At 45.9% G+C, this 26,995-nt stretch overlaps 1 protein-coding gene across 1 annotated transcript in view; it reads left to right on the top strand.

The window, feature by feature from the left end:
• The window catches only part of MEGF8 (multiple EGF like domains 8), a 634,126-nt gene that overhangs the window by 580,023 nt on the left and 27,108 nt on the right, over positions 1 to 26,995 (top strand). Inside the window, exon 42 of the mRNA XM_085615576.1 lies at positions 26,594 to 26,726. Coding sequence (XP_085471702.1) covers positions 26,594 to 26,726 — 133 coding nt within the window. The remainder of the gene's footprint in view (positions 1 to 26,593; positions 26,727 to 26,995) is intronic.

The following is a 26,995-nucleotide window of genomic DNA, read 5'->3' as shown; positions in this document are numbered from 1 at the left end:
AAAGAATGCGTTCTTGAGGTCAATGACAGTAAAGATGGTGGCGGTGGATGGAATCAGGGTGAGGATGGTGGTGATGTCTGAGACTACGGGGTACTGGGGTATGACTACTTTGTTAACCTCTCGCAAGTCAACAATGAAACGGTAGGCTTTCTCATCCCCCTCGCCTTGCTTCTTTACAATGGGTAGGATAGGGCTGTTGCAAACATTACTCGCTACTTCTTCTACCACTCCTGCCTCGACCAGGGACTCGATGATTTCCACCAATGCCTTCTCGCCTTCGGGGGATATCCGATACTGAGGAAGCTTTGGGAGCACTGCGTCCGGTCGGACGGTTATGTGTACCGGGTCGATCACCATGCGCCCTACATCTGAGTCGGTTTTAGCCCATAGGTGTGAAGGTAATGTGTCGAGTAGGGACATATCGGCATCGGTTATAGAGAGCATACGCCGAGTGTGACAGGGTCTGGACAGATCTGGGTTATCGTGTAGGATGACTCGAACTCCGTCTGGGGAGCATCTGATAGTGGCTCGAAAATGTTTTAGCAAATCAAGTCCCATAATAGCATCGGGGGTGTTGGAGGAGAGCAGAAAGGTCGTGTCAGTGGTGTTATCTTCTAAATCAAAGGGGATTGGTGCTGATAAGGGGTTAGTGGAGGGCGTTCCGTCAAAGCCTATTGAGGTTACGTGTGAGCCAGACAAGGGTGCCCTAGGAATCAGTCGTTTAGATAACGCACTACGTGTCGCCCCAGTATCTACCAGGAATGGAGATTTTGTGCCCAAGACCTTAGCGGTGACGTAAGGACCTTGCTGGTCAACACGGAGTTCGACTGGATCCCTCCCTTGCCCCTGGCGGTCCTATGCGAAGTCATGAGTGCTTTCATAGTCGGACTGCTGACACTGGTTTTGTCGGGGGCGATCAAAGGTGTTTGATCTGCCTGGCCTGTCGTTGATGGCGTCGTTCGTGTGCCCTCGTTCCCGTCCTCTATTTCTGTGGTCATATGCTGTGTCTCTGGGGTTCCTATTTTTATTCATTTCCAGAAGGACCGGGCACTGGGATTTCCAGTGTCCGAACCCTCTACAGAACGCACATTGGTTCCCATCTAAGTCTCTCCGTCCGTTGTAGGGCGTAGGTGTATGGTCTCTAGGGGGTAGCTTTCTAGGGGCGGTTGGTTGGTAATTCTCTTTTGGGGGTTCCCTTCCTATGGTCACCCCCTGCAACTGTGCTATCATCACCCTCTCCTTTAATTCCTTTTTCTTCTTCTCTGACGCCCTATCGTTCTCGTTCTTCTGGTTTTCGTAGTATTGGGCCATCTGGAGAATTGCTGCGGGTTTGGAGGCTGCCCAACTACTCTCGCTGGTCTGTAACTTCTGGGAAACTTCTGGCGACAGACCCTTTACATAATTCTGGACAAAGAGGTGGTGTCCGGTTGCGGTGGTCATGTCTTGGCCACTGTAATCGGAAAACACAGTCTCGAATCGGGAGAAGTATTCAGACACATCTTCCTGGGGTTTCTGGCGGCAAGCTGTCACTATCGACCAGTCTACCTTTCTTTCTGGGATTAGAGTCTTCAGTTTTTGTACAATCTTGTCTGGGAGCTCTAAGATGGCTTTCGGGGGTTTCTGTCCTGGCTCTCGCTGTTTATCTATGGTATCGAGTTGTACCCAGGTATATCCGAACGGCTCAGCGTGGTCAACTTTCCGGATTTGTTTCCACACATCAGCCGGCAAACATAGCCCAAAGAACAAGTCGATATCTGCTAACGTCATTATCGTTGAGCCTAAGGCTGTGCCTAATTCAGTGTAGAAGGCAGTCGGGTTCTTTCTCAAGTCGGGTAGGGTCTTTCTAAAGGTCAAAATATCTTGCCGGTCCCACGGCTGGTATACCCAGTTATATACAACCCTTCCCTTCGCATCTTGGTGGTTGATGTCGTCGTGTGTTCCCTGACCCCGTGGGGGGACCCAGTAGGGGGCAGCTTCTTTAATGGGCATCATGGCATCGGCCCTTCCTCCCTGGGGCTTAGTTGCCATGGGGGTTTCCGTTGTGGTTGTCTGTCCATGCTCTTTAAGGTGTCGGTAGACCTCGAGTGTACGAGTGAAGAGGTTCGTTACATCGCCCTCTCTTTCTTCCCCAATGTCTACCTTCCTATATAGGGCCGCTAGGCCTTCGGGACCTTTATCGTGGTACCTATTCTCATATGTATTCAGGGTGCGATAACAGAGCCGTACGACGAAGTGTCGTCTGCGGCTGTCGGCATACGATTTATACACGTCCGTTATATACTCCTCACTTTCTTTTCGCTCCACCAGCGTCCCTACTATCTTGTCAATTCCTGCTCGTTCATCTTTAGTTAACCGATTCATTCTGGTGGACTCTTTCTTTCCTATCTCATGGTCGTCTAGCGTTGTAGTCGACGTTAGGTTCAGTACAAGAGGCTCAGCCGGCGCGGAGGCCGTGAGGGCCGAGGCCCCTGTACTGCTTTCGTTCGTGTTCGGGGGTTGTGGGTGTTGCACTACCGATTGGGAGGGTGCATACGGAGGGGGCATGTAAATGGTCGGGGGACCTAACAGTAATTCGTCATTCGTTTGCTGCTTGGAGGACAATACAGGGTAGAGCAGAGAAGGGGTCCTAACAGCGTACTGGCCTGAGGTTTCGGGCTCCTGTCTTAGTTTAGTTTCCCTTCTCTCTTTTATGTCTTCTTCTAACTTTTTAGCGGCAAGGTGAGCTGCCTTTCGTAATTCCTTTTCTGCTTTTACTTCTTCCCTCTTTTTCCGTTGCGTTGCTTCTTTGCGCCACATGCCGATACTGTCAAGCATAGTAGGCGTCGTCTTATTGCTACGCAGAGCTATTTCTAGTGCTTCTATCTTATGGTCGTCGAAGGATCCCATCAGTGGCCACTGACTTTCGGGGTCCTTCTTGGTATATTTATGCCACAGCTTGCTATAAGCTACGGCGACTAGTCCATATTTAGTGAACATGTCCTTATTAGGGGTGCCCTCCAGTGGAGCCGGATGGTTCACCTCTAATAAGCGGTCCGGGCAGAACCAACTACCAATCAGTGGGGAGAAGATAGGCATGACGGGTTTCAACGGGGACAAAAGTCAGCACTACCTATCTTTTCACTGCTTGCAAAGACTAGACAGAATATCTCTATTCTTCGTTATTTGTAAGCAGAGAATACCTCCAAAGAACCAATATCGAACAACTAGTGTTCGGACAATCAATCAATCAATCAATGGGGAGATAAAGATAGGCACGACGGGTTTCAACGGGGACAAAAGTCTGCGTTACCTACCCTTCACTATTTGCAAAGACTAGACAGAATATTCCTATTCTACGTTATTTGCAAACAGAGAATATCTCAAAAGCACTATTCTTCAAAACAATCAATGTACGGACAATCAATCAATGGGGAGATAAAGATAGGCACGACGGGTTTCAACGGGGACAAAAGTCTGCGTTACCTACCCTTCACTATCTGCAAAGGGAGAGAGAGAGTATTCCTACTCCTCCCCGTTTGTAGACAGCGAATATCTCAAAAAGAACAATCAATGAGCAATACTAGTATTCAAACAATCAATCAATTATTTCGCACTTTTGTCGTATTTCACGACCTTACCCGGACCGCATGGACAGTTTCTCGTCTTCCGCCTCCAGCGCCCGATCGTCCTCTATTCTCCGTATTTGCCGCGGCACTCCTGATGGTTCCCAGTCAGGACCGTAGATCACTCGAGAGAGGTCTGCTCGGAACCAGTGAAGTTCGGATGATCGGCTGCCAGACGAGGGTCTATTGGGCAGGAGCTCTCCCGATCGTTGCAGTCGTTCACTCTGTCGTCGGGACCTCTCCCACTGGATCCACGTGTCGCTGATGGGCCCCACGTTTGGGACGCCAATTGTTAAATGGTAGCGGCAGTTTCAGTCGATAATCTTTCAAGGATTTGCCCGGCGGTAATCGCCTCTCATACCACTCGATGATTTACCAATAAAAGAGGCAGGCGCCGGAGACTGGAAGGCAGGAAACAAAGTTTTATTCCGTCGGAGCAGAACACATCAGATCAGACAGCAAGGTATCGTCACGAGGTGCTCTAACTGCGTCTCTGAGACCTGGTCTCTTATACACTGGTTTATTGCTTTATTACATATAGTACATTCTTGAGATTCCCTTGATGTGCGGGGAAATATCCCCTGAAGCCCCGGCTCAGATCCGATCCCACACATGGTTACAGTAGAGGTTCCCACCCTACCCGCAGTGGGAGATGGCTATCGCGCAGCAGGGAATTCCGCTAATTCCCGGGGGTGTGTGCAATCGGCCGGGTCTCAGGGGGTAGGGGCTTTGATTCTACTGTAATCCCTTTGATGTGGGGTGTTTCCCTTACAGTAGGGGCAATAAACTGCATCCGCAGGGCTAGGCGATGGCCTGGGACCAGTTCAGACAATGGGGCGCAGAGGAAGGGGGGGGTTATCAAAGGAGAGGCATGACCATGTATGGGTTGTCGGTTGGAAGTGGTTCCGTAGCAGGGTCGCGCAGAAGGAGAGGGTTTATGGCCTGTATGAGAGAGCGGGGGTGGCCGGCGCGCGGGGGATGCTTGCAGCGCCAAGGGAAAACGCTGGCGGTCGAGAGTGAGCGGGGAGAGAGCGGGGTGCCTAAAATGGCGGCCGTGCATTCGTTGTGCGTGGCGCTGGGGAGAGGCAAGATGGCGCAGATAATGTTCAGTTTGCACGCTAAATTTCCACACACCCAGACAACGCCCAATGTCACAAGAACATCTAACACTACTGAAGCAGGAGGTAATCTCCCTCCTTCAGAAAAGGGCGATAGAACACGTTCCTACCAACCAACGAAATATGGGGGTCTACTCCCTATATTTTCATATACTAAAAAGGGACGAGACTCTGCGGCCCATCCTAGACCTCAGGCCCCTAAACAAATACATACTCTCAGACCATTTTCACATGGTAACGCTTCAGCAGGTACTTCCACTGCTTTCCCAAAACGACTTCCTAACCACTTTAGACCTAAAAGACTCTTATTTCCACATTCCAGTGCACAACGCTCACAGGAAGTTCCTCAGATTTGTAGTGGACGGCCAACACTACCAATTCAAAGTACTCCCGTTCGGAGTCACAACAGCACCACGAGTATTCACCAAGTGCCTAACAGTAGTGGCAGCACACCTCAGGAGACAACGCATCCATGTCTTCCCATACCTAGACGACTGGCTAATAAAAGCCAGTTCATACAGCCAGTGTGTACAACATACGCATGCCACTATCCAGCTACTTCACCAACTGGGCTTCACAGTAAACCACACAAAGTCCAATCTCCAACCATCCCACATAAAACAATACCTCGGTGCCACCATAGACACCTCAAAACGCTAGCCTACCCCAATCCTGCCAGGATTACAAGCATTCAGGCTCTACGCGCAAAATTCATGGCACAACACTCCCTTCCAGCTCGAGTGTTTATACAACTAATAGGGATGATGGCCTCTTGCATCTTCATAGTACCTCACGCAAGACTCCAGATGCGTCCTATCCAAGAGTGCTTAGCGCGCCAATGGAACCAGGCCCAAGGTCAATTAACAGATCTGGTGTTGGTAGACGGTCGCACCCATCGCTCTCTGCAGTGGTGGACCACCACAAACCTTTCCAAAGGTTGACTGTTCCTGGACCCGGTTCCCCAGATAGTACTAACAGTCGCATCGCTCTCCGGCTGGGGAGCTCATCTATTACATCTCACTGTGCAGGGCACATGGACACCTCAACAAAAGTTACTCCATATCAACCATCTAGAGTTACTAGCGATCTTCTTAGCCCTAAAATCTTTTCAAACACAGATTTCAGGCAAGGCAGTCCTAATCCGCACAGACAACATAACAGCCATGTACTACATTCAAAAACAAGGCGGCACACACTCTCCACAGCTCTCTCAGCTAGCACAGAGCATATGGAGATGGGCCATACCCCAGAAAATCTTTCTCCTAGCTCAGCATGTCCCAGGAGTCCAAAACACTATGGCAGATCTGCTCAGCAGACAAACACAACAAATCCACGAGTGGGAACTCCACCCACAAGTTCTACACCCGTACTTTCAGATGTGGGGGCATCCACAGATAGACCTCTTCGCCAGCCACGAAAACACCAAATGCCCAAGCTTCGCCGCCAGATATCCACACCCATTGTCCAAAGGAAATGCGATATGGTTGAACTGGTCAGGCAGATGTGCGTACGCTTTTCCGCCTCTCCCACTCATTCCACCAGTGGTGCGCAAACTACAGCAACACTCCCTCACACTAATCCTAGTAGCTCCAACTTGGGACAGACAACCGTGGTACACCACACTGCTGGAACTATCTGTAGTACCGCACCAAAAATTACGCCTCTCTCCACACCTCTTAACCCAGAACCATGGAGAGATCAGACACCCGGACCCAGCTCAGCTCAATCTTGCGATCTGGCTGCTGAAATCCTAGAATTCGGTTATCTAAATCTTCCTCCTGACTGTATGAACGTCATCAAGGAAGCTAGGCGACCCACCACTAGAGCGTGCTACGCCGCCAAGTGGAAACGTTTTGTTGTCTATTGTCACAGCAACACCATCAATCCCCTAGACGTCTCCATTCAACACATCATAGGCTACTTACTTCACCTACAAAGGTGTACTCTAGCCTATACGTCCATTCACCTGCACCTCGCAGCCATAGCATCTTACCTACAAAACGGGCAACATCTATCACTCTTTAGAGTACCTGCCATTAAAGCCTTAATGGAAGGCCTTAAAAGAATAATTCCCCCCAGAGTGCCACCTGTGTGGAACCTAAATATTGTTCTCACCAAACTAATGGGTCCTCCCTTCGAACCACTGCACAAATGTGAACTCCAATTTTTAACGTGGAAAACCGCTTTTCTCGTAGCCATCACTTCCCTCAGAAGGGTCAGTGAGATACAAGCACTCACCATTCAAGAACCTTTTCTACAAATGCACCATAACAAAGTTGTTCTCCGTACCAACCCAAAATTCCTCCCTAAAGTCATTTCTCCCTTTCACCTAAACCAATCTGTAGAACTACCAGTATTCTTCTCGCAACCACAGACAGTTGCAGAAAGAGCTCTCCACACACTAGATGTCAAACGAGCCTTACTCTACTACATCAAGAGAACACAACCTTTCCGTAAGACCAAACAACTGTTTGTCTCTTTCTCTCCACCACACAAGGGCAACCCCATCTCCAAGTCGGGGATAGCTAGGTGGATTGTCAAATGCATTCAGATTTGCTACCACAAAGCAAAACGAACGCTATCTATTCCCCCTAAAGCCCATTCTACACGTAAAATAGGGGCTTCAATGGCTTTTCTAGGAAACATCCCATTAGATGATATCTGCAAAGCAGCTACATGGTCAACACCGCACACTTTCACTAAACACTATTGTGTAGATGTGCAAACTAAGCAACAGGCTAGTGTGGGCCAGGCTGTACTCAAAACATTATTTCAAACCACTGCAACAGATACGGGTGGTCGCCGTTAAGGGTGGGTACTGCTATATAATCTATGCACAAGTGTGTAATCTGCAGCTCATATGCCTCGAACGGAAGATGCTACTTACCAGTATGCATCTGTTCTTGGCATGTAGAGCTGCAGATCTACACACGCCCACCCGCCTCCCCGGCTGCCTTTATCTGTTCCAGTTTATCTTATTTAGATACACACATGGGTTTCTTCACTGTTACTACTACGCTCCATCATTTCCCTGCTGGCGAAAATCAATCTGAGGATGGAGCCGAAGCCCATGCGCAATACGATCCAAAGGAGGAGTCACCGACCTCGTGACTTCCAAAGACTTTCCAAGAGGAAAAACAACTGCAAACATCCAGGCCCAACACCGGATGGCGATCTATGCACAAGTGTGTAGATCTGCAGCTCTACATGCCAAGAACAGATGCATACTGGTAAGTAGCATATTCCTTCTTGCTCAAAAGGATCAAAAGTTACTAAAATGTGGGGCCGTGTTCCCACACAGTGGAAGGCCCTTCACGAAAGTTAACTGGCCACCTTTAACTTGCTTATTTCTGTATTTGGTAAATTGGTACTAATTAGGTAAAATATTTGCCCACATAGTATTATGTATAAAAAGTACAAAATGATGAAGTAATAGTGTCAGAAAATATGCTGCATTATGTGCATTTTCTTCTGGCATAGTTTTGTCAACACAGCTGCATAATTTGGTGCTCCCCTGTCACATGATTCCTGTGGCTCTGACTGAACCATTCTGCAGCACCCTATCTTATACTGTGTAAACAGTTTTAAAATAATGATTTTCATATTCACATTCACAGTGCTGTATGTTAGAGGATGGGACCTGTAACACTATATATACACATTCATTCCATTTTCCCCACTGCGCTCACCAGGATTCAATTCTGTGACTGTTTGACCTCACACAGACCTCTGCAATGATTGCTTTAACAAATTGAGGTCTCATAAATATTAATTTGTTTTCATTTCCGATGCGTGTTATTTTATTTGCAGTTACCAGCAAGTGAAAAAAAAGAACAAAATAGTTAAAGAAATGTTGTTCTTTTTAATCGTGTCTTTGACCCAGCCTTCTTCTTCAGCTGCTGTTTGTAAATGAAGACCGCTTGGAAACGCAGTAAATTAACAAATTCGTGCTTCCAGGCTATTTTCATTTACAACTTCTTACTGAGGCATTCGTGCCCCCCTGAGAACACTGCCACAGCCCCCCAGTGGGGCGCGCCCCACAGTTTGAAGACCTGCAGTAGAGCATGACCTAGGTGTGATTGTGGAGCGTGCAAAAACAGAAGCTAGCAAGTAAAGTGAGGGACTTGGAGAACAGTTCCTGCAGGCAGAACATTCTCATAAAAGGTCTCCCAGATGAACGGAAAGCAAAGTACGCAGGTGGGAGGCGGGTTGTTTTTCACAGCAGCCTGAAATCTTTCCAACTGTTATTGTTTGTGCACTTGTAGACTTAAAACTGCAGTTCTTCTCTCCAAGGACTACTCTTTTGGGCTGTGGGAAGGACATGGCACAGTATTTGAGGCCTCAAAGCTTCAAACTAGTCTGATATTAAACATCCCTGGCACATCTCAGGTCCTATGTTACTTCACATCACTGCTGGAGGTATATGAGTTTCTGTAAGTCGCCTTACACCAAACATTCAGTCACATCTCCAAAGTCATGTTCACTAGAAACGATTACAATCACACAAGGGTTCATGCTCAGTAGAGAATCGGCAAGAGAAAATGGGTGTCTAAGATCAAGCAGGGGATGTGAGAGAAGAGTTCAACGGAGTCTGGAATCAAGCAGAAAGAACCAGCAGCTACTTTAGTAGAGTCTGAAACCAAATGGGGAGTGCCAGGGAAGAGTTAATCGCAGAGGGAGTGTCAGCATAGAGTTCAGGGGAATATGGAAACAAGCAGCAGAGCAAGTACCAGCAGAAAGTTCAGGGAAATCTAGAATGAAACAGGAAGTGCTAGCAAAGATTTTTGGAAAGTCTGAAATCAAGCAGGGAGTGCAGGCGAAGAGTTCAGGACAGAGGGAGTATCAGCAGTGTGTTCATGGGAGTCTAGAAACAAGCAGGAAGCACCAGAGAAGAGTTGAGGAGAATCTACAATCAAGCACAGATGGCTGGAAAAGAGTTCAGGTGAATCTAGGGTAAAGCAGGGAGTGCCACTGAAGACCCCAAAGGAGCATTGAATAAAGCAGGGAGAGCCACTGAAGAGTTCAGGGAACCCTCCAATCAGAGCTCCCTAATTTAGCCCATTCACATCTTCTCTTCAGTTTGAGGCCTATGTAAGTCCAACCAGGGTGGCTAGGCCATTGCTTGGCTCAAACAAAGTACCGCACACCATCTCTGAAACTGGTGCTTTAGGTTCTCGCAGTGGCCTTGTGGGAATGAGCCATTTTAGGGGTCCACCGGTGTAGGGGTTCACCCTCATCTGTCCACGGGTCCTTAGACCAACAAAATAGAGATTGGCACGGAAGCTGGAATTCAAAGGACAAGTTTATCCACTCATGAGTGAGACCACGTCCATACAACACCCTCAAGTGTTCCAGGAGGTAGTGACTTGAATACACAGACCATGGGTCTTTTATACTGAGTTTGTTGCAGAGTAAGCATGAAGACTCAAATAGAAGGTACAGTTCTTCACAGAAATGGTTATCGACAAGCATGGGCCAATTGATATCACTTAGCGAAGTGGGAGGGGAAACAGAACTGCTTACATCAGTAAGACATGATGGACAGTTACATTTTCAAACAGGTGCATTCTAGCAGCTACAGGCCTGTCTGAGCTCATACATTGCTTGAGCTTAGAATAGGAGTTAACTAAAGCTGATGACTCAAGCAGAATAGAAAGGCAAGCAACAGTGAAGACGGAAGAATCACATGGCTAACAAAAGACGCCACAGCCAAGATGGCTTTAGCTCATGCTAACAGCAATTATTTTCGATTTCCACAGCCTTTATTATGGTCCACATGTTTAATATCACTCCTATCCGTGCACTCGTCGGGAGCAATCTTGCCATTTTTATCAGACTTTGTTCAGTGCCACATAGTGTGCATGTCTTTGCTGTGTGTGTTTCTGATATTTTCTTGAGTTGTAAAACATACGTCTTGTTAAGAGATTTCTCTGAAAATTCTCATTTATTCCAGTTTTGGGGTAGAAGACTCAAATCACTCCTTGCCATTGCACATAGGCTCCTGCCCTGGGAGTCATAGCGGCTCCTGTGTGCAGTCATTTTACATTTTCTTTAGAAAAACACAACCTCTTTTCAGTTTTTGTTTCATCTTCAAGGCCACTGTGAGTAGTACCATTTGATTCCATATGCATCTCACTCATATCCTATTGTAGGGCTTTCAGGTACCTGGGAAACTTTTTTGACTTTATTATTCTGCCACTAGACTGTCCTGTGATCTGCATAGTATGAAGCCCTCTGGGGGTGCATCTGACTGGATTTTGTTCATCTTAAAACCTGGGGGAACATTGGCCAAAGCCGGTCCCAAAGCGGTGTTTGGACGACTCGTCAGGAGCAGCATCAGCTGGTCCATGTGCATGCTCTTTGTCATCTATTCTATTAGCAGTTGGGGCAGGGGCCCACCGGTGTTGCGCCTTAACACTTCCATACTTGGCTTGCAGAATCTTAGCTGCGTCTGAGAAGATGTTGTCAGATCTTCTTGTTAAGAGATGTAGGTTTCTCCTTCTGAATCAGCTGTGTCAGTTGGAAAGACTGCAGTGGGGTTCCAACTCAAGTTGGAAGCAGGCCTTACTCTAGTTAGCAAAAAGCTTTAGTCCGTAGAGGGCTCTGTCTCCATGCAGCACTTGCCTCACTTTGGAGCTTCACGCGGTCTGTGAAATATCATGATTTTAGATTTGCTGCTGTAGGTCTGTAGGGTGTTGACTTTACAGCTGGATCCAATGGCAGACAATTGTGCTTGAACTACTGGAATTTTGCTAGAAGGATCATGTCATCTGCTTAGAGCAGAAGAAAACTCGAGGCAACCGTTAGATGGTAGTTTTTGTGGGAGTGACAATGACTTCAGTTTGAATCTGTGCAAATGGCATTCAGAGGTTACAAGTTTATGTGAACATAACGGGGACCTTCATTTGATAGGAAGGCCTCAAGCAAAGTATGCTATTAGAAGGGGAGGATTTTTCTTATTTTATTCACTTTTATTAAGACCACAACATGCCGCCTTCTCGGTCCTGTATCTCACGGCCCCAGAACAGCACAAGGCACTCTGTTTCCATGATCTGTTGCCCCTCAAACCACGCATTCTCTACAGCCAGTGACATTCCTGTTGGTAGCCTGACCTCATTTTGTGTGGCATGTATGCCCCTGCCAGGCCCCATACTTTAAACCCAAAGTATCATGGCTTTAGAGGGCGACAACACAATTTGTTGCCGCTCCCTGCTGACCTACCGGCGACCTTTGAGTCCTGACACTGCCTCTCTGCTAGGCGCTGTTTAGTTTCAAAATGGATTTGGATAACTTATACAGGCCCCAGGCATGCCTCATTATTTCTAAGCTCCCGAGTTATTCCACAGGTGTGGGTGGCAGATTGAAGTAGGTAAAGTAAAGACACTTCAGCTTTAGATCGCTGTTGCAAAGAACTGTTGTGGCATTACTCAAGAGCTCCCACTGGCTTATAGCCCACTCATTGCTAACCACTGATTCTTTGTCACTCGTTTGCTTGTTTTTTATGTGATGGCTTTCCTTGTCTCCGCTTGTCCATCTTGGCTTCATCCCTTTCCTGGAGCATATCCTCTTTACCATCTCTGATTGGCTGACTTCTATCCCTACTCTGCTATTCTTTTGTTTTTGGCTCAGCACTGCATGTGTTTTCCAGCCTTCTCCCTCTTGTGCTGCTCTCCTTCCAAATAGCCACCCCCTGTTGTGCTGTCTCCTTCATGTGCTGAAAGCTCTGTCTTGTGTGCTTCCCTCACCAAACTCCCCTATGTTATGCATTCCTTACTCCCTTGTGCGCTGTTTCCACCTCCACCTCCCGCTCCCCTTTGCTTCCTCTTCTTGTCTGTTCCCCCATGCTTCCAATCACCTACTTGCTCCCCACGCCTCTGATCACTCCCAGTAGCTGATCTCCCTGTTGTTGCCCACGTGCTTCCCAATGTTTTTCACTCCCAGCCCGTTGCTTTCCATGCCTTCACGCACTCTGTTGCTTTTCATACCCCCATCCCCTCCCTGTTGCTTCTCATCCACTCACTTTTGTCCCACCTCACCCACTCAGTCCTTTTGTTTTTTATTGGACGGCCAAGCAGCATATTTTGGCCTGCCCCTCTGCTTTAAAAAACGCGTTTGCTCTACTTCAGTCTCATATTTTTAGGTCGAGCCTGGGCAGCGCACGCGCTGCCCTGCGAGTCATGCTGTATTCAAGTATAGACTTGAAGCCCCACTCAGTCTCCGTTCATATTTTTCATTTGCTCGTGTCGTTGTTTGTAAATGCTGGCTTCTGATTCATTAATAGGCTCGTTAGTCCCTCCTTAGTATCGCCTTGTCTTCATTTGTAACCTCCCATGAGGACTGTCCCTTTTACTTCTGTTACACGGTATGTCTTATGTAGTCTGTAAGCACTATTTTCTTTAACGAGTTTCTGGTACTGCAGGCACAACATGTTTTCCTGCAACATTCAGCGCGCCATGTGCGCTTTTAATTTCAAAGCAGCCCGGGGTAATCATGGCCGCTTCTTTGCAATGGAATAGGTCTCACATTTACGAGAGTTTGAGCTATTGGCATTATAAATGCCAATAGCTCAAACTCTCGCAAATGTGTGACCTATTGCATTGCAAATATTTTTTTGTAAAAGCGCCCCATATGGCGCTTTCACTTTAATTTTGGCTACGCCCCTTTCTTTAGACGAGCTGCGTGTAGAGAAAGGTGCGCGGCCGCGATTAAAGTAAAACCGCCGCATGGGGCACTTTACAAAAAAAAGCATTTGTTTGTCAACTTGATAAACAGATTATTTTTTTTGTAAAAGCGCCCCATGCCATGCTTTCACTTTAATGGCAGCCGTGCCCCTTTCTTTAGACGCGGCTTGTCTAAAGAAATGGGCGTGGTCGACATTAACATGAAAGCGTGGCATGGGGCGCTTTTTCAAAAACTGCATTTGCAGTGCAATAGGTCTTGCTTTGTGCCAGTTTAAGCTATTGGCATTGCCATTAACAATGCCAGTAGCTCAAACTCTTAGTGCGAGACCTACTGCATTGCAAATGCTTGTTTTTTCATTTACTGATCCATCTTGTAGCGCTAATAAAACAAATTAAAAAGGTACCCGCAACATTTTGTAGGGTGCATGTGTGGTCATGGATGTGGGTGCATACAACAAAATGAGGTGGCCGGCCGCATCATTGCACCTTTTTTTTGTTTGTTTTTAAATGCAGTCAGTGCTGTACCACATTGCTAAAGGACATTGGGAAAGCCAGTACATTTGTAAAGTGAGGCTTATTGGCTTTGTCAATAGTTAAGATTGTACGTGGTCAAATCATATTTTTTTTGCTTCCAGTCACTTGTGTGGCAGTAGCAAGTGCCCTGAACATGTTTGAGCCTGGTGTAAGAACTATATTTTTTAAGGCATAGCCACCACACAATACAATTCCTAGAAAGGTCAAACCATAGTGACTTTGAAATAGTCTTAAATGCAGCTGTAGGCAGCACCACTCTAGTGGTAAAGTCTTTCGTTTAAGGAATGCCTTGCAGATGTCATTCTGCGTGTGTCTTTGGGCGATAGATTGTGGTTGCGCCTGAGTTTGTTGTCGGCTTTATCCCAATGGCATGAACCGACCTACGAATACTCATGATTACCATGTACTAGCATGTGTGCGTACACGTTAAGGTAGCTTGTCGGAGTGGCTTCCTCACAAGGTGCTATTGTCCAGCCCTTCGCATTCTCTTGACATTATTCAGCCTTCTTCATGCAGAGAAGTGGGATATACCTACTACAATCATACGTGAAATGGATAAGACGTAAAGAAGTTCTAAATTACATGACCCGCGTGAAGGTGGTCTGAAAATGTTCCTCGCACACATTCTTGTTATGTTGTTTTTTTTATATACTTTATAAATTGATTTCTAGATTTCTTTTTCATATGTAAAATTGTTTAAAAACTAATTGTTTAGGGGGATAAATCATAAAAACAATGTAATATTTAAATGATTGCACAATCGCTGCACATGGAAAAGAAATGCCATCAGGCATGCTAGTGGCAAGGAGAGGTGCCCACAGCTCTGAGTCTTCGCCCAAACTTTGCCTCATCCATTCTCTCTGAAGCAGTGTCTGTAAGTCCAAGCCCCTGCAGCTCCTGTCTCTATTTTTACAGCTCCTGTCTCTATCCTTTCGCTGACGGTAATTCATTTCATCTCTCCTCCATGCCTATTGTAGATGAAGTATTTCCTCCTTACATCTTTTTGAAGGTGAAATAGCTCACTTAAGCTGGTCACTAAAGCAACACTCCCCATTTCCTAGATTGAAATCCTTAAATTCCCCCTCACACGTTATGGGTGACAAATTTCACACCTTGGTAAACAATAACTCCTGGATAACCATTAACCCTCTTTTGGGCAAATTTAAGAAACGTGTTTAATTTACAAATCCTCGGTGGGTGTTCTGTCTCCGTATGTTTGTGTACTCTAGATCCACTCTATATAATCATATCTCCGTGTTCAAGTGAAAGCAAAGCACACTGGGGATTGTGCGAAGATCAGACAAACGCTGCTTGAGTGCCCCTCACATCTCAAGGTGCATTATACAGTGTTATGATAAGTCCATATAAAAGCACAAAATGAAATGATACATCTATTCAATGACAAACAATAATGTAATACACCTTAAGCGATTTATAACCATGGACATGTATTGGATAGAAACTCATATTCCATTGACAAATGAACTTCGTGTAACATTAAAATTTGTGTTTTCTCTCTAACAAAGTGAAGAGACGCATCTTAACTCCAAAAAGAAGGCAAATTGTCTCTAAGAATCACAACCTTGACTGTCCCCCATGCATTGATGATGACATCACCTGTAACCCTTGGTTACCTCTTTTAATACACCTCACTCATGCTTTCAGCTCCCTCTATCATTCCACTATGTGGACCCACATTAATACCCAGCAGTGCGCCCCCTCATCCTGCCCTTCTAACCCTCTGCTCTTAGAGTGTGTGGACCCACTCCAATACCTGAAAAGGCACTCCCAATCTTGCCTTCCAAGATTCTCTACTCTTCAAGTGCGTGGGCCCATACTGTTGCAGGGATTCTGCTCATGCACAGAACTATGCGTAGGAAACCAGGACCTCAGTGAATTGCGGTGTACCAAAAACTCACCTCAGTACCCAGAAACCCTATCCGACTAGCATCAGTGTCTCATTCGCTCTCCGTATCATCTCGAAGCAACCAATGTTTAGACAACCCAGAACACGCGACTTAGAGTACTCTCAGGAATGGTGGGAATCAGAAATACCTGTTCGTTATTATTCTCATATCAGTCCACAACAGAGTGATCAGAGACACAGTAAAGTTTAAAATGTTTATTTTATAAACTACGTGTCCTAAGATGCAGTACTTTGGCTAATATAAGCAGACAAATGATTAGAAATAAAACCATCAGCATTGTTACAATACCATAGAAAATGAAGGGAGAAATCATATTACAAATGATGGTGGAATACAACCACCCTCCCTTCGCTGGTAAGCTAGTATTATTAAACTAATAGAAGGTCTCTAGGTTTGAATGGGGAACCCCATACCGTAAATATCAGCTTAGGTGAATCACATCAAAGGATCAGCTTTACTCTGTGTCTGGAAAAAGTCTTCTCCGATGTGTGTGCCTCATGCATGCAAACTGCAATATTAAAGGCGCTCGAGTTTCAGATATTTGCAGCTGTGTGCGTGTTATGGCTAGAACGTGGGCCGATCAACCTGAATTCAAAAGCCTACATTGTTTGGCAAGTCTAGGGATGTGAACAACAGACCGTTCTCGTGAAGAAAAAGCAAGCAGTTTTCATATAATAACATCTATCTGTAGTGTCGTGTGCAAAAGCAGCAAGATGGCGTTTTAACTTCTAAGACGCTTATGCTAACATAGCAATGTGTGTACCTGGAACTCCGCCTCCACTACACCCTCCCTTGATCGGACCACGGACCAATAGGGATACAAATTAGGAACGCAGAGTTCAAGTTCGACAGAGACGGTACCAAGTGCATATATTGTTCATCCATATAAATGGTAGTGAAAGCTCGAAAAACCATCATAAAAAATGAAAAAGAAAGAGAGAAAACGGGGAAAAAATATGTAACTGCTCGCAAAGGCTCAGCAGAGCCTAAAAGTTGGGGCAAAAAAAAAATAAAGGGGGGAATAACTCAAAAAATGTATAGTTTAAATCATGGAAGATGGACGACCTCCAAGTTAATCCATCAATGTGTAAGCACAATAAGTAGTGACAGCCTCCAAGAGGAAGTCATTATAATGTTCTGTAAAAGATTCTGCCATCCAGTCTAACAAAGTAAATTAACATACATGTTCCTCGATAACTGGAGCCTCTAGCACAATCAGAGGACAACTTGCATGTTCTTCAAGATAACTTCTCGCCAAGAAGTCACACGCTGCCGAATAGATGTCCCAATTCCCTAGGACTCCATGTGCCGCTCCACAGGCCTAAATCCCGATACCAGAACAGTCCAACTCATGAGTCACTAAGGGACTCATCAGTTGATCATAATCGGGGGCAGGAGACAGCAAGTTCCACAGGCACAAATCCAAAGCCCATTCGATAGGACAATCTAGGCAATGAAAAACAGGCTGCACACAAGTAAAGTAGGAAAACCGGAAGGACAATCCATAGGCTACACTTAAAGTGGCCAGTGGTAATGTTCCATAATATTCAAGCATCCGGTTACGAAGTTGGAGCAGCCGTGGTAGGCTGTCGAGTGACACATATTGTGCAGCCATTGCGCAGCAAGCAGACCAACAGGAGCACACCAGCCGTGAGGGCGAGAATCAACGGGAGCCCGCCGAAGATGCTGGAAAAAACTGAATGAAAACATGCCGGTATCACACCAAAAATTGTTTGGAAGGAGGTCACGAGGCCGGAGCCCACAACTTTGATAAAATGCGCCAAGCCAGTTGTTGATGAGGCATTGAATATAGTATGAATCAGAGCACCGAAATGAAGGGGGAGATCAGTATTTAAAAGCGCCTGCGCCTCGGTGCGGGTGTTAGCCACGTGAAGGACGAATGTTTCACGGGAGGAAGTCAGAGCGACTTCTTTTTGAGACAATAGAGCCCTTATTCTGCTCATCTTGTTGAACTCTGCTTTCTAGGTTGGGAGGGAAGGCCAGATGGATACATCCAGTCTCCCATGCGGGGGCTGGAAAAGGACATTTTTACAGCAGACTACTCGTTGTGAGACAGTCACAACATAGGGAATCCCCACTAGCATTCCGCAGCAAGCTTTATTATTCAAAAGTAAATAACTACCGTTAGCTAACAATGTAAAAGTGGGTGTAATATCTGGCACCGGAATCCCTTTTAGAATGCAAGCCAAATTTGGTGCCTGAACGTTGCATGCACCATGCAATTGTATGTGCCTACAGACTACCGAGTGATCAGGTGTGGAAGTGCATTCCTCACCTTTCAAATAAACTTCTTTACCTTCTCTCATGCACCTGTATGTAAATGGGAGTGACCAAACTTCATGCAGGAAAGCAGTACCCAATGGTTCATATCTGCCTAGTGCATAATGTTTCATACATGAACTGAACTTAAACAAAGGAAATGGCAAGGTGATTAACCTGTGGATAAGCCACACAGCGGAGATCAATTCGGCCACAGAGAAAGGCAAAGGTTCCAACTTTTCAATATGCAGTAATGAATATGTTGCTTCTTTCATGGACATGAACTGTTTTGCAGTCAGATTAAATGGCAGGAATAAAGACGATGTATTCATGTAGTCCCAGGGAACTTTCCCTGCCGTCAATGTTTGCAAAGTCCATGCAAACTGCATTATAGAACGCAATTGATTTTGACCATGATATAAAACAGACACATCACCCTGCACAATATCCACAACAGATGAAACAATATTATCTAATGTGTAAATTCTGGAAGAAAGGGTGTTAGTGCTATTATCGATGACAGCTAGCACTTTTTCCAAATTGGCTTGATCAATAGTTCTCAATCTGGAAGCAGCTTCAATTTGCGATAATTTCCATACTTCGTTATAAATAGCATACACCCACCTTTTGGACATGCCACCCACAGGACTTAACAAAATCATTCAAAACTATTTTGTCATGTAATTTTGATACATGAAGTTTAACAGATGCCAAGGTGGAATGTTGCAGCCAGTTATGAAATAACTTCTCTACAGAGTAGGTAGTAACCGAATAGGAAGATTCAAAGCGGGGGTCCACTCGAACCTGTGTATATCCAGGGTGTAGACCCAGAAAACGATGTTGACAGGAATCTGAGCTCTTCTGCCATATCAACCATCCTTCACGATCTAACTCGGAAATGTTGAAGGATGTAGTAGTAATATATGACTGCAACGCATCAAGGGACAGATCTGTGCGAGTATCCCATGTTGGATAAACACCCAGATCAGGAATAGAGGGGGAATTCAACTTTTTAGGAGTAGCCAATCCAAAGCAGGTGGTTTGGAAAATGGTAGAATTAAAAAATAACATGTGGTTTGGGATGAGGCAAGCATGATGCAGAGCCTCTGTTCCTTGTACCTGCCATGTTATAGAACCCCAAACAAATTTAAGATCAATAGTATCTTTCCACAGCTCATAGCCCCCAATAGTTAATCCATCCATAAAGGACTTGGAATACAATAATTTAGTGTGGGTCAGCCTAACTTTGGAAGCTGACTCCGCCGCCACTTTAAAATAAAAGGCTGCAGGTTCAGAAACGCTGAAATCAGTAAAATATGTACATTTGTTCACTAAAGTTCTGGAGCTGCCTTCTATTGGTGCCGGACAATGTTCCCATTGAGTATAATTAACAACATTTCTAAATGTGTTGGCTGTATTTAAGAAATGATTGCCATAGTGTTGGAAGCAAAATAGGTCCCCATAATTAGCTGTGTCTAAATACAAATCTTCAGCATCAAAGGCAGCATAATATTTCAAATCAGAAAACAGTGCTTCTATGACCTGAACGTCCCAATCATCAGAGCGGTTGTTTCGTTTCACAACATCTCCCAAAGAAACACGAAGTACATTGGGGACATTAATCACCTCTGTGGGACCATGAATTTGAAATTTAACAGCATCCCACACAATCCCATTCAATACAGGCCATCAATTAGTCTAATTACAGATCTTACGGTGAGATAGTGTCCATTCACAAGGCGAAAAAATACCACCACAAATCAAATGGTCATAAACAAAAAATACTTATGAGCAGCAGCCAAATGTAAGTCCGGGGGGATTAAAAAATGTCTCTTAAACAAAGTAGCAAAAATAGAAACTTTCGATGGGGGATTGGAAGTCATAGAGTTAGTGTCAAATGAAAAACGTGGCTGGTCAACTGTAGTTGATTGTAAACCAGGCAACGACACATCTGTGGGATAAGTATACTCAGTATCTTCAGATCGACCACCAGCCGGAGGTGGCAACAAAGGATTAGTAACTGTATGCATCTCGATGGCAATGTCAGGCATGGTTGTAGATGCCGGAGCCAAAACAGAATTTCTCAGCATCGCTGGACAAGAGACCGCTGGAGTCCTACTAAGAAGAATCGGCCACTCGCTGTAGTTTGACATTGTCAATCGAGATGTACCTGTTATCCTTGCGACCAGGAAGTGGAGGTAAAATGACTGTTCTTGTACCCTGCACGCCAAGCACTGGTACTGGTCTACGATAAGAGGGGCCGAACTCCCTCTTGTTCTCCACCTTCTCACGGACCAGGTCACCAACTCGAGGTAGCCAGCCGACTACCGAAATCTGAAGCGCAGCATCAGTTGTGGAGGGCAAGTATTCCTTTGCAAGACTGTCTCTGGTCTCTTGTAGATTCTGTAATACAGCACAGTGATCATCTACGTCAAAGGGTGCGGCTGACGCCGCCATGTCTAGACCATCATGGTCCGGTACAATCATCTTTATGCCAAAGGGCATTTTGTATGGGGTCCGCCCACCCAGAGACCTTCTAGGGAGATTATTAAGTACACGTTGTATGTTATACAGATGGGCTAACCAGTTCCTGCCAGTGCTTAAAACCCTAGCTGTCAGGGACCGCTTTAAGTCACGGTTCATTCGCTCCACAACACTATTGCTCTCAGGCCGGTATGGAGACGAAAATTTGACTTGGACCCCCAAAGATCTCATAGCTTCTTTGTACGCCTTAGAGGCGAACCAGGACCTTGGTCAGAATGAAGGGTACCACATGCAAAAATTCCAACAAAGACATGCAAATCCCTAATGACAGTTCGAGCATCAGCACTCCTTTGTGGCCATACCCAAAGAAAACGTGTGCACGAATCCACTTACAACTAAGATGTACTTATACGCAGTATCAGAGGAGAAAGGCTCGCAGTGATCTAGATAATCACACCCAAGTGGTTTATTAGATATGTACAACTGAGTTTGTGGTGGGCGCGCAGAGGTCGAAGGTTTAATCTGCTGGCAAATGTCACAATTAAGAACATAAGTACGAGTCTGTTTATATAATCCGCGCCACCAGTAACGTTGTTGTAAGAGAGTAACAGTCGCTGAAACGCCGGCATGGGCAGAGGCCACAACTTCGTGAGCCGCTGTTATCAAGGAAAGTCTGCAGTCCGCATTGGGAATCAATCTGTCACCAACGTCGTTAATTCTCACATAGGGAACTTTATCAGAACTTAAATGATAAGAGTACCGAGAAGGGAAACCTCTAGGGTAATTACTGCCCTTCTCTGTTGCAGCAATAGCTGCCAAGATGTCATCATCAATCTTACTTTTGGATCTTGTAACTGCTGCTACTAGATATGTTGCCACTGCTGTTTTCCCTGCTTCGTCAGCTAAGCTGTTCCCGACAGCGTGGACACCAACTCACTGGTGCCCAAGAGTGTGAATTACATTCACGAGAGGCAGATTCTCTTTAAGTTCTGCCACTCGAACCCAAAGAATTTTATGCTTGATAGTGCTACCTTTGGAATCGCGATATTCATTCTGAGACCAAAAGAATAAATTATCATTAAAAGACTGCACACAGTAAAACAAGTCACTATAAGAGTGGCAACTCGTAGATCAGCAAACTCCAGTGCAAGCACAAGAGCACGTATCTCTGCAAATTGTGCAGTACAATCACCCAATGACTGCGTATGCATGACATCAGACTTGAATTCACCATTCACAAAAGTACCAGCCACAATTGCGCAGGCCGCTGAATATGCATGCTTGGATTCCGTCGCCGTTTGCGCCGACCCGTCAGTGTAAATGATACAATGGTAATCCTCAAGCGGGCGCAAAGACAGAGGAGCTGGATGAACGAATTCATACTGCAAATACTCCTGAGTCTGCAGTGAGTCATCAAAGATGTAGGTGACATCCGGGGATGTCAAGGAAGTGGCCCATTGTATCCAACGTGGATGAAAAGCTTTTGAATTAGGTACACTGGCTTTCGTCACCGCCTATGGAGCAGGATACGGTGTAACAACCAACATGCGTTTCCTTTGCGACAGCGCTCTTTCCTTCAGAAACGCCATCTGCACTGCAGTCAAAACTTTCTCAACCATGAAAAAACGCATTTCAGCCGAAGTGTACAGGTGTGATTTGTAAGCAATGGGGACTATGTCACTCTCATTGAACGTTAAGTACGTGAAACCCACTGCGCGAGGCGCAATTCTTATTACCAGGTTATTGTGGTTATCATGTGTCAGTAAGTATTTCGAAGCAAGAAGGTCAGCCTGCAAAGAGTACAAGATAGCTGAATGTTCTGGCAGCCAGCTCGATTTGGAAAAATTAGGTTGTACCAAGGCATATAGCGGCTTGATACGCTGGGCATAATCGGGAATATAGGTACGCCCAAAATTTAGAAAACCCAGCAAAGATTGTAATTTCTTCAGTGTTGTTGGAGCACGCAGACATGCGCACTTCTCCAGGAAGTGCGGGGCTAATCCTCGACCTTCATTGTTGAGCTCGTAGCCCAAAAACAACACTGTATACTCTGCAATGTGAGATTTCGCAAGGTTGAATTTGTAACCGAAGTCCCCAAACATAACAATGATGCGGTCAATGCGACACAGATGCGGCCATAATTCATCGTCTGTGAGATAGATATCATGAATATACGAGTACGCATCATGGTCAATGCTCTCTAACAGAGAGACTACACATGCAGCAAAGACACCAGGGCTCTTTTTATAGCCCATGGCTAATCTCTTAAACTGTTTTTGTTTGCTGCCAGAAGTAAAGGCTGTCCATTGACTACTAATAGAGGACAGATTATGGCTGAAAAAGCCATTAGATATGTCAAGTGTAGTTTTAAACCTTTTTCTCGCGAGGCTATCAACGAGGGTAGAACTGTGGGTATTCTGTACGGCACATGTCCGACAATGAGAGTTCAAATGCCGGTAATCCAAAACTAGGCGGGACGACCCATCAGGTTTACTGACAGTGAATAGGGGATTATTCATGGGTGGTGACACACATGTTTCAATTACACCTTGATATTCCAATTGTTCAAGGATTTCCACGACGTGAGATCTAGCTTCGCGGCGCATTGGATATTGGGGTTGCGGCTGGGGCATAGACTGTAAAGGAATCTCATGGCTTGGAGACCATTTATCCCACCCAACCTGAGTACGGTACAAAGCCAGAGCAAGCACCTGAGCCCACTCTTCCGCAAACTTTTGAGCGTGATCCTTTGGCACTGTGTGCGCGAAGGATGGGAGGATTACCTCCTCCCCTCTAGGAGCGGCCAAAATGAAAGCTGGGGGCCAATCCGCCTCTGCTAATAGAATATCATATGTAGAGGTCAGATTATCCCAAAAAATCCCTTGTATTGTACGTTGTATGTCACCTTCAAGTAAAAGGACTATGTCATATAGTCTGTCAGGGGGAGCCACTCTAGTATCCGCAATTTCTACAGTAATGAACGTGTCAGTTGCTGTCGCCTCCAGATATGGACGCAGTGCTTGCCGCACTACTGTAACCTTCGCTGTCGAGCAGCGTTAGTGCCCATGTCAGCTTCCGAAGCTGCGTTCTCACTATCTGTGGCATACCTCGATGTTAGTGCGGCAACCTTCTTCTTCTGAAACGGGGGATGTTGACGTAAAAATTTGTCCTGCTTGCCTTTACCGTCAGGCTGACGGGGTAGGGCACCCCGACCTTTGCCACGTTCTCCGCCACCGGACTGCAAGGCCGATGTTTCCTGTGAAGAACGAGGAGAACGTTGTTCAGTAACCTGAAATCTATCAGGTGACCTAATTCTAGTGCGATCGCGCAAATCATATGTGCGTTCACTAGTTGCCTCTACCGGTGACGCGGGATGAGACCCCTGTTTCTGTTGCTGCTTTCCTTGTTTCTTAGTTCTCCAATTCTGTTTAGGAAAGCTGGACGACCGTCTTTGAAAGACGACCCGCCTTAGTTTGCTGTTGCACATCTGTGATTTGAATAGTAGGCTTAATCCCTAAACTACTGCGGCCTATTGTTCTATAAGCCTCCGCAATAATTTTAGGCAACTCTTGGGCTTTATCGACATTGTCTACGAGGGCTAGACCATTCGCCACTTGAAAGTGAACCGCATCTCCCTTGAGGTTACCAAGGATGAGAGTGGCAACCACGTCGAACACCCAGACAAGCCTCATTCCCAACTCGACCGCCACCTCCGGACAGTGTTGATCTTGAACACGTTTGATCACGGAGGGAAGTACGGCCATAGATGGGGTGCCGAAGCACTTCGAGTAGACCGCTGCAAAAACTTTACCCAGTTGTCACAATCGGCTACTTCTGGGACTAAGTCTTTCTGCAAACTAATGGTGAGTATCCTGTGTTTCTCCACAGGCGTAGAGTGCGGGAATACTGCTTCCAGCTGGTCAAATTTCTCAGCAAGCCAATAAGGCAAATCGGCCTTATTCTGGGGGCGCTTGCCCATTACCGAATTAACCATGACTGGACTAATGACAATCCCAGCCAGCTGGCTGCCCCGCAACAACAGGTGCCCCTAACTGTACATTGCGTGAAACGTATTGCACTAAAGCCCGATGTACTGTAATCAGGGCTGTATGGAGTACATGTAACTCATCCACAGTAGCATTCAAATAACGAGGATGAGGTGTAAATCCGGCCAGTACCGGCCAAGTGGCCCCTGGAATGGACAAAGGGCCCAAACAAACCGGTGTAACCGTGTGGGGGAGGGCGCCATTAAACCAAATACGATGCTGCCAAGCCGAAATAGGAATTTCCTGCGTCCTATATGGCGTATAATTCTCTGGGACCTGCGTGGCAGTATAGGAGTGAAACGTACTATCGTCCGCATTCACCGCCGGCATAGTAACCCAAGAGTAAAACAACTCGTAGGGATATGACGCATCGGCACTCACCACAAAGATAACAGCCATCCCATCGTCCGGCACCCCGAACTGCGTCAAATGACGCCGTAGAGGTGCTCGGTTATGCACCGCAATAGGCACCGCAGCCATAAGGACACAGTGAAGAAAAACAATCTATTATAACAGTAGCACAATAAAGGGTTCAAGAATATAATAACCGTTTTAATTGACAAGCTTGATTGAACCTATAGAGAAACTATTAGGTAGGTTAAAACCGTCACTCCCGCTATCCGGAAACAAGAGTGAGGGCGTCGTGGACTAATATAAGCACTACTAAGGCGTCTCAAACCATAAGACCAAATGTTAGGTGCGCCATGTTGCAGGGATTCTGCTCATGCACAGAACTATGCGCAGGAAACCAGGACCTCAGTGAATTGCGGTGTACCAAAAATTCACCTCAGTACCCAGAACCCCTATCCAACTAGCATCAGTGTCTCATTTGCTCTCCGTATTCTCTCGAAGCGACCAATGATTAGACAACCCAGAACACGCGACTTAGAGTACTCTCAGGAATGGTGGGAATCAGAAATACCTGTTTGTTATTATTCTCATATCAGTCCACAACAGAGTAATCAGAGACACAGTAAAGTTTAAAATGTTTATTTTATAAACTACGTGTCCTAAGATGCAGTACTTTGGCAAATATAAGCAAACAAATGATTAGCAATAAAACCATCAGCATTGTTACAATACCATAGAAAATGAAGGGAGAAATCATATAACAAATGATAGTGGAATACAACCACCCTCCCTTCGGTGGTAAGCTAGTATTAAACTAATAGAAGGTCTCTAGGTTTGAATGGGGAACCCCATATCGTTAATATCAGCTTAGGTGAATCACATCACAGGATCAGCTTTGCTCTGTGTCTGGAAAAAGTCTTCTCCAAAGTGTGTGTCTCATGCATGCAAACTGCAATATTAAAGGCATTCGAGTTTCAGGTATTTTCTGCTGTGTGCGTGTTATGGCTAGAACGTGGGCCGATCAACCTGAATTCAAAAGCATACATTGTTTGTTGGCCCTGACTGTTTCTGCACACAATGTTCAGACCAAGGTCGCGGTGCACGCCTAGGGATGTGAACAACAGACCGTTCTCATGTGAAGAAAAAGCAGGCAAGCAGTTTTCATATAATAACATCTATCTGTAGTGTCGTGTGCAAAAGCAGCAAAAGTGACAAGATGGCGTTTTAACTTCTAAGACGCTTATGCTAACATAGCAATGTGTGTACCTGGAACTCCGTCTCCACTACAATACCAGTGCCCACAAAGGCACCTCAGTCCTGCCCTCAACACTCTGCAATTACATTGTGGGGACCCACACCAGTACCCAGCAGTGTGACTCAGTCCCTACCCTGGCTCTCCTCTTCTACTATGTAGACCCACACCAGTACCTGCCAGTGTAGCTCTGTTCTGCCATGCAGTACTCGGAGGTCAGTGGTGTGTGTATATATAGCACAAACATGACATATATGGGATTTGAAGTTCCATGATTGTTGTAGAGCTCATGTTTTGACTGTCTCCGTCATCCACAGGTGCCAGTGTAATGGGCATGCAGACTCCTGCAACGAAATAGATGGGACCATGTGCCCCTGTCAGAACAACACGGAGACCGGGAACTGCCAGAACAGCGCCCAGAGCGACAAGAAAGACTGCTACAAGTACCAGGTAAGTGAGTGAGGTACAGGGAGTGAGAAGCTGTGTGTGCTACTAGGAGGATTGTGACAAATACCAGGAAAGGTAGCACACTGTGGAGGGCAGACACCTGGTGCTGGAAAAGACTGTGACTGTGTCACAAGTGGGGAAGCGAGGGATGGGAGCAGTGTGTGCTGATAGGAGGACTGTAATAAGTACCAGGTGAGGAAGCAAGGTTATGGGGATCGGAGCATATGTGCTATTAAGAACTGCGAAGAGCACCACGAGGGAGTGCCAAGGTA

This window comes from Triturus cristatus, chromosome 7, assembly GCF_964204655.1.
Source record: "Triturus cristatus chromosome 7, aTriCri1.1, whole genome shotgun sequence".
Taxonomy (NCBI): domain Eukaryota; kingdom Metazoa; phylum Chordata; class Amphibia; order Caudata; family Salamandridae; genus Triturus; species Triturus cristatus.
This window is presented reverse-complemented; position numbering and strand designations above follow the sequence as displayed.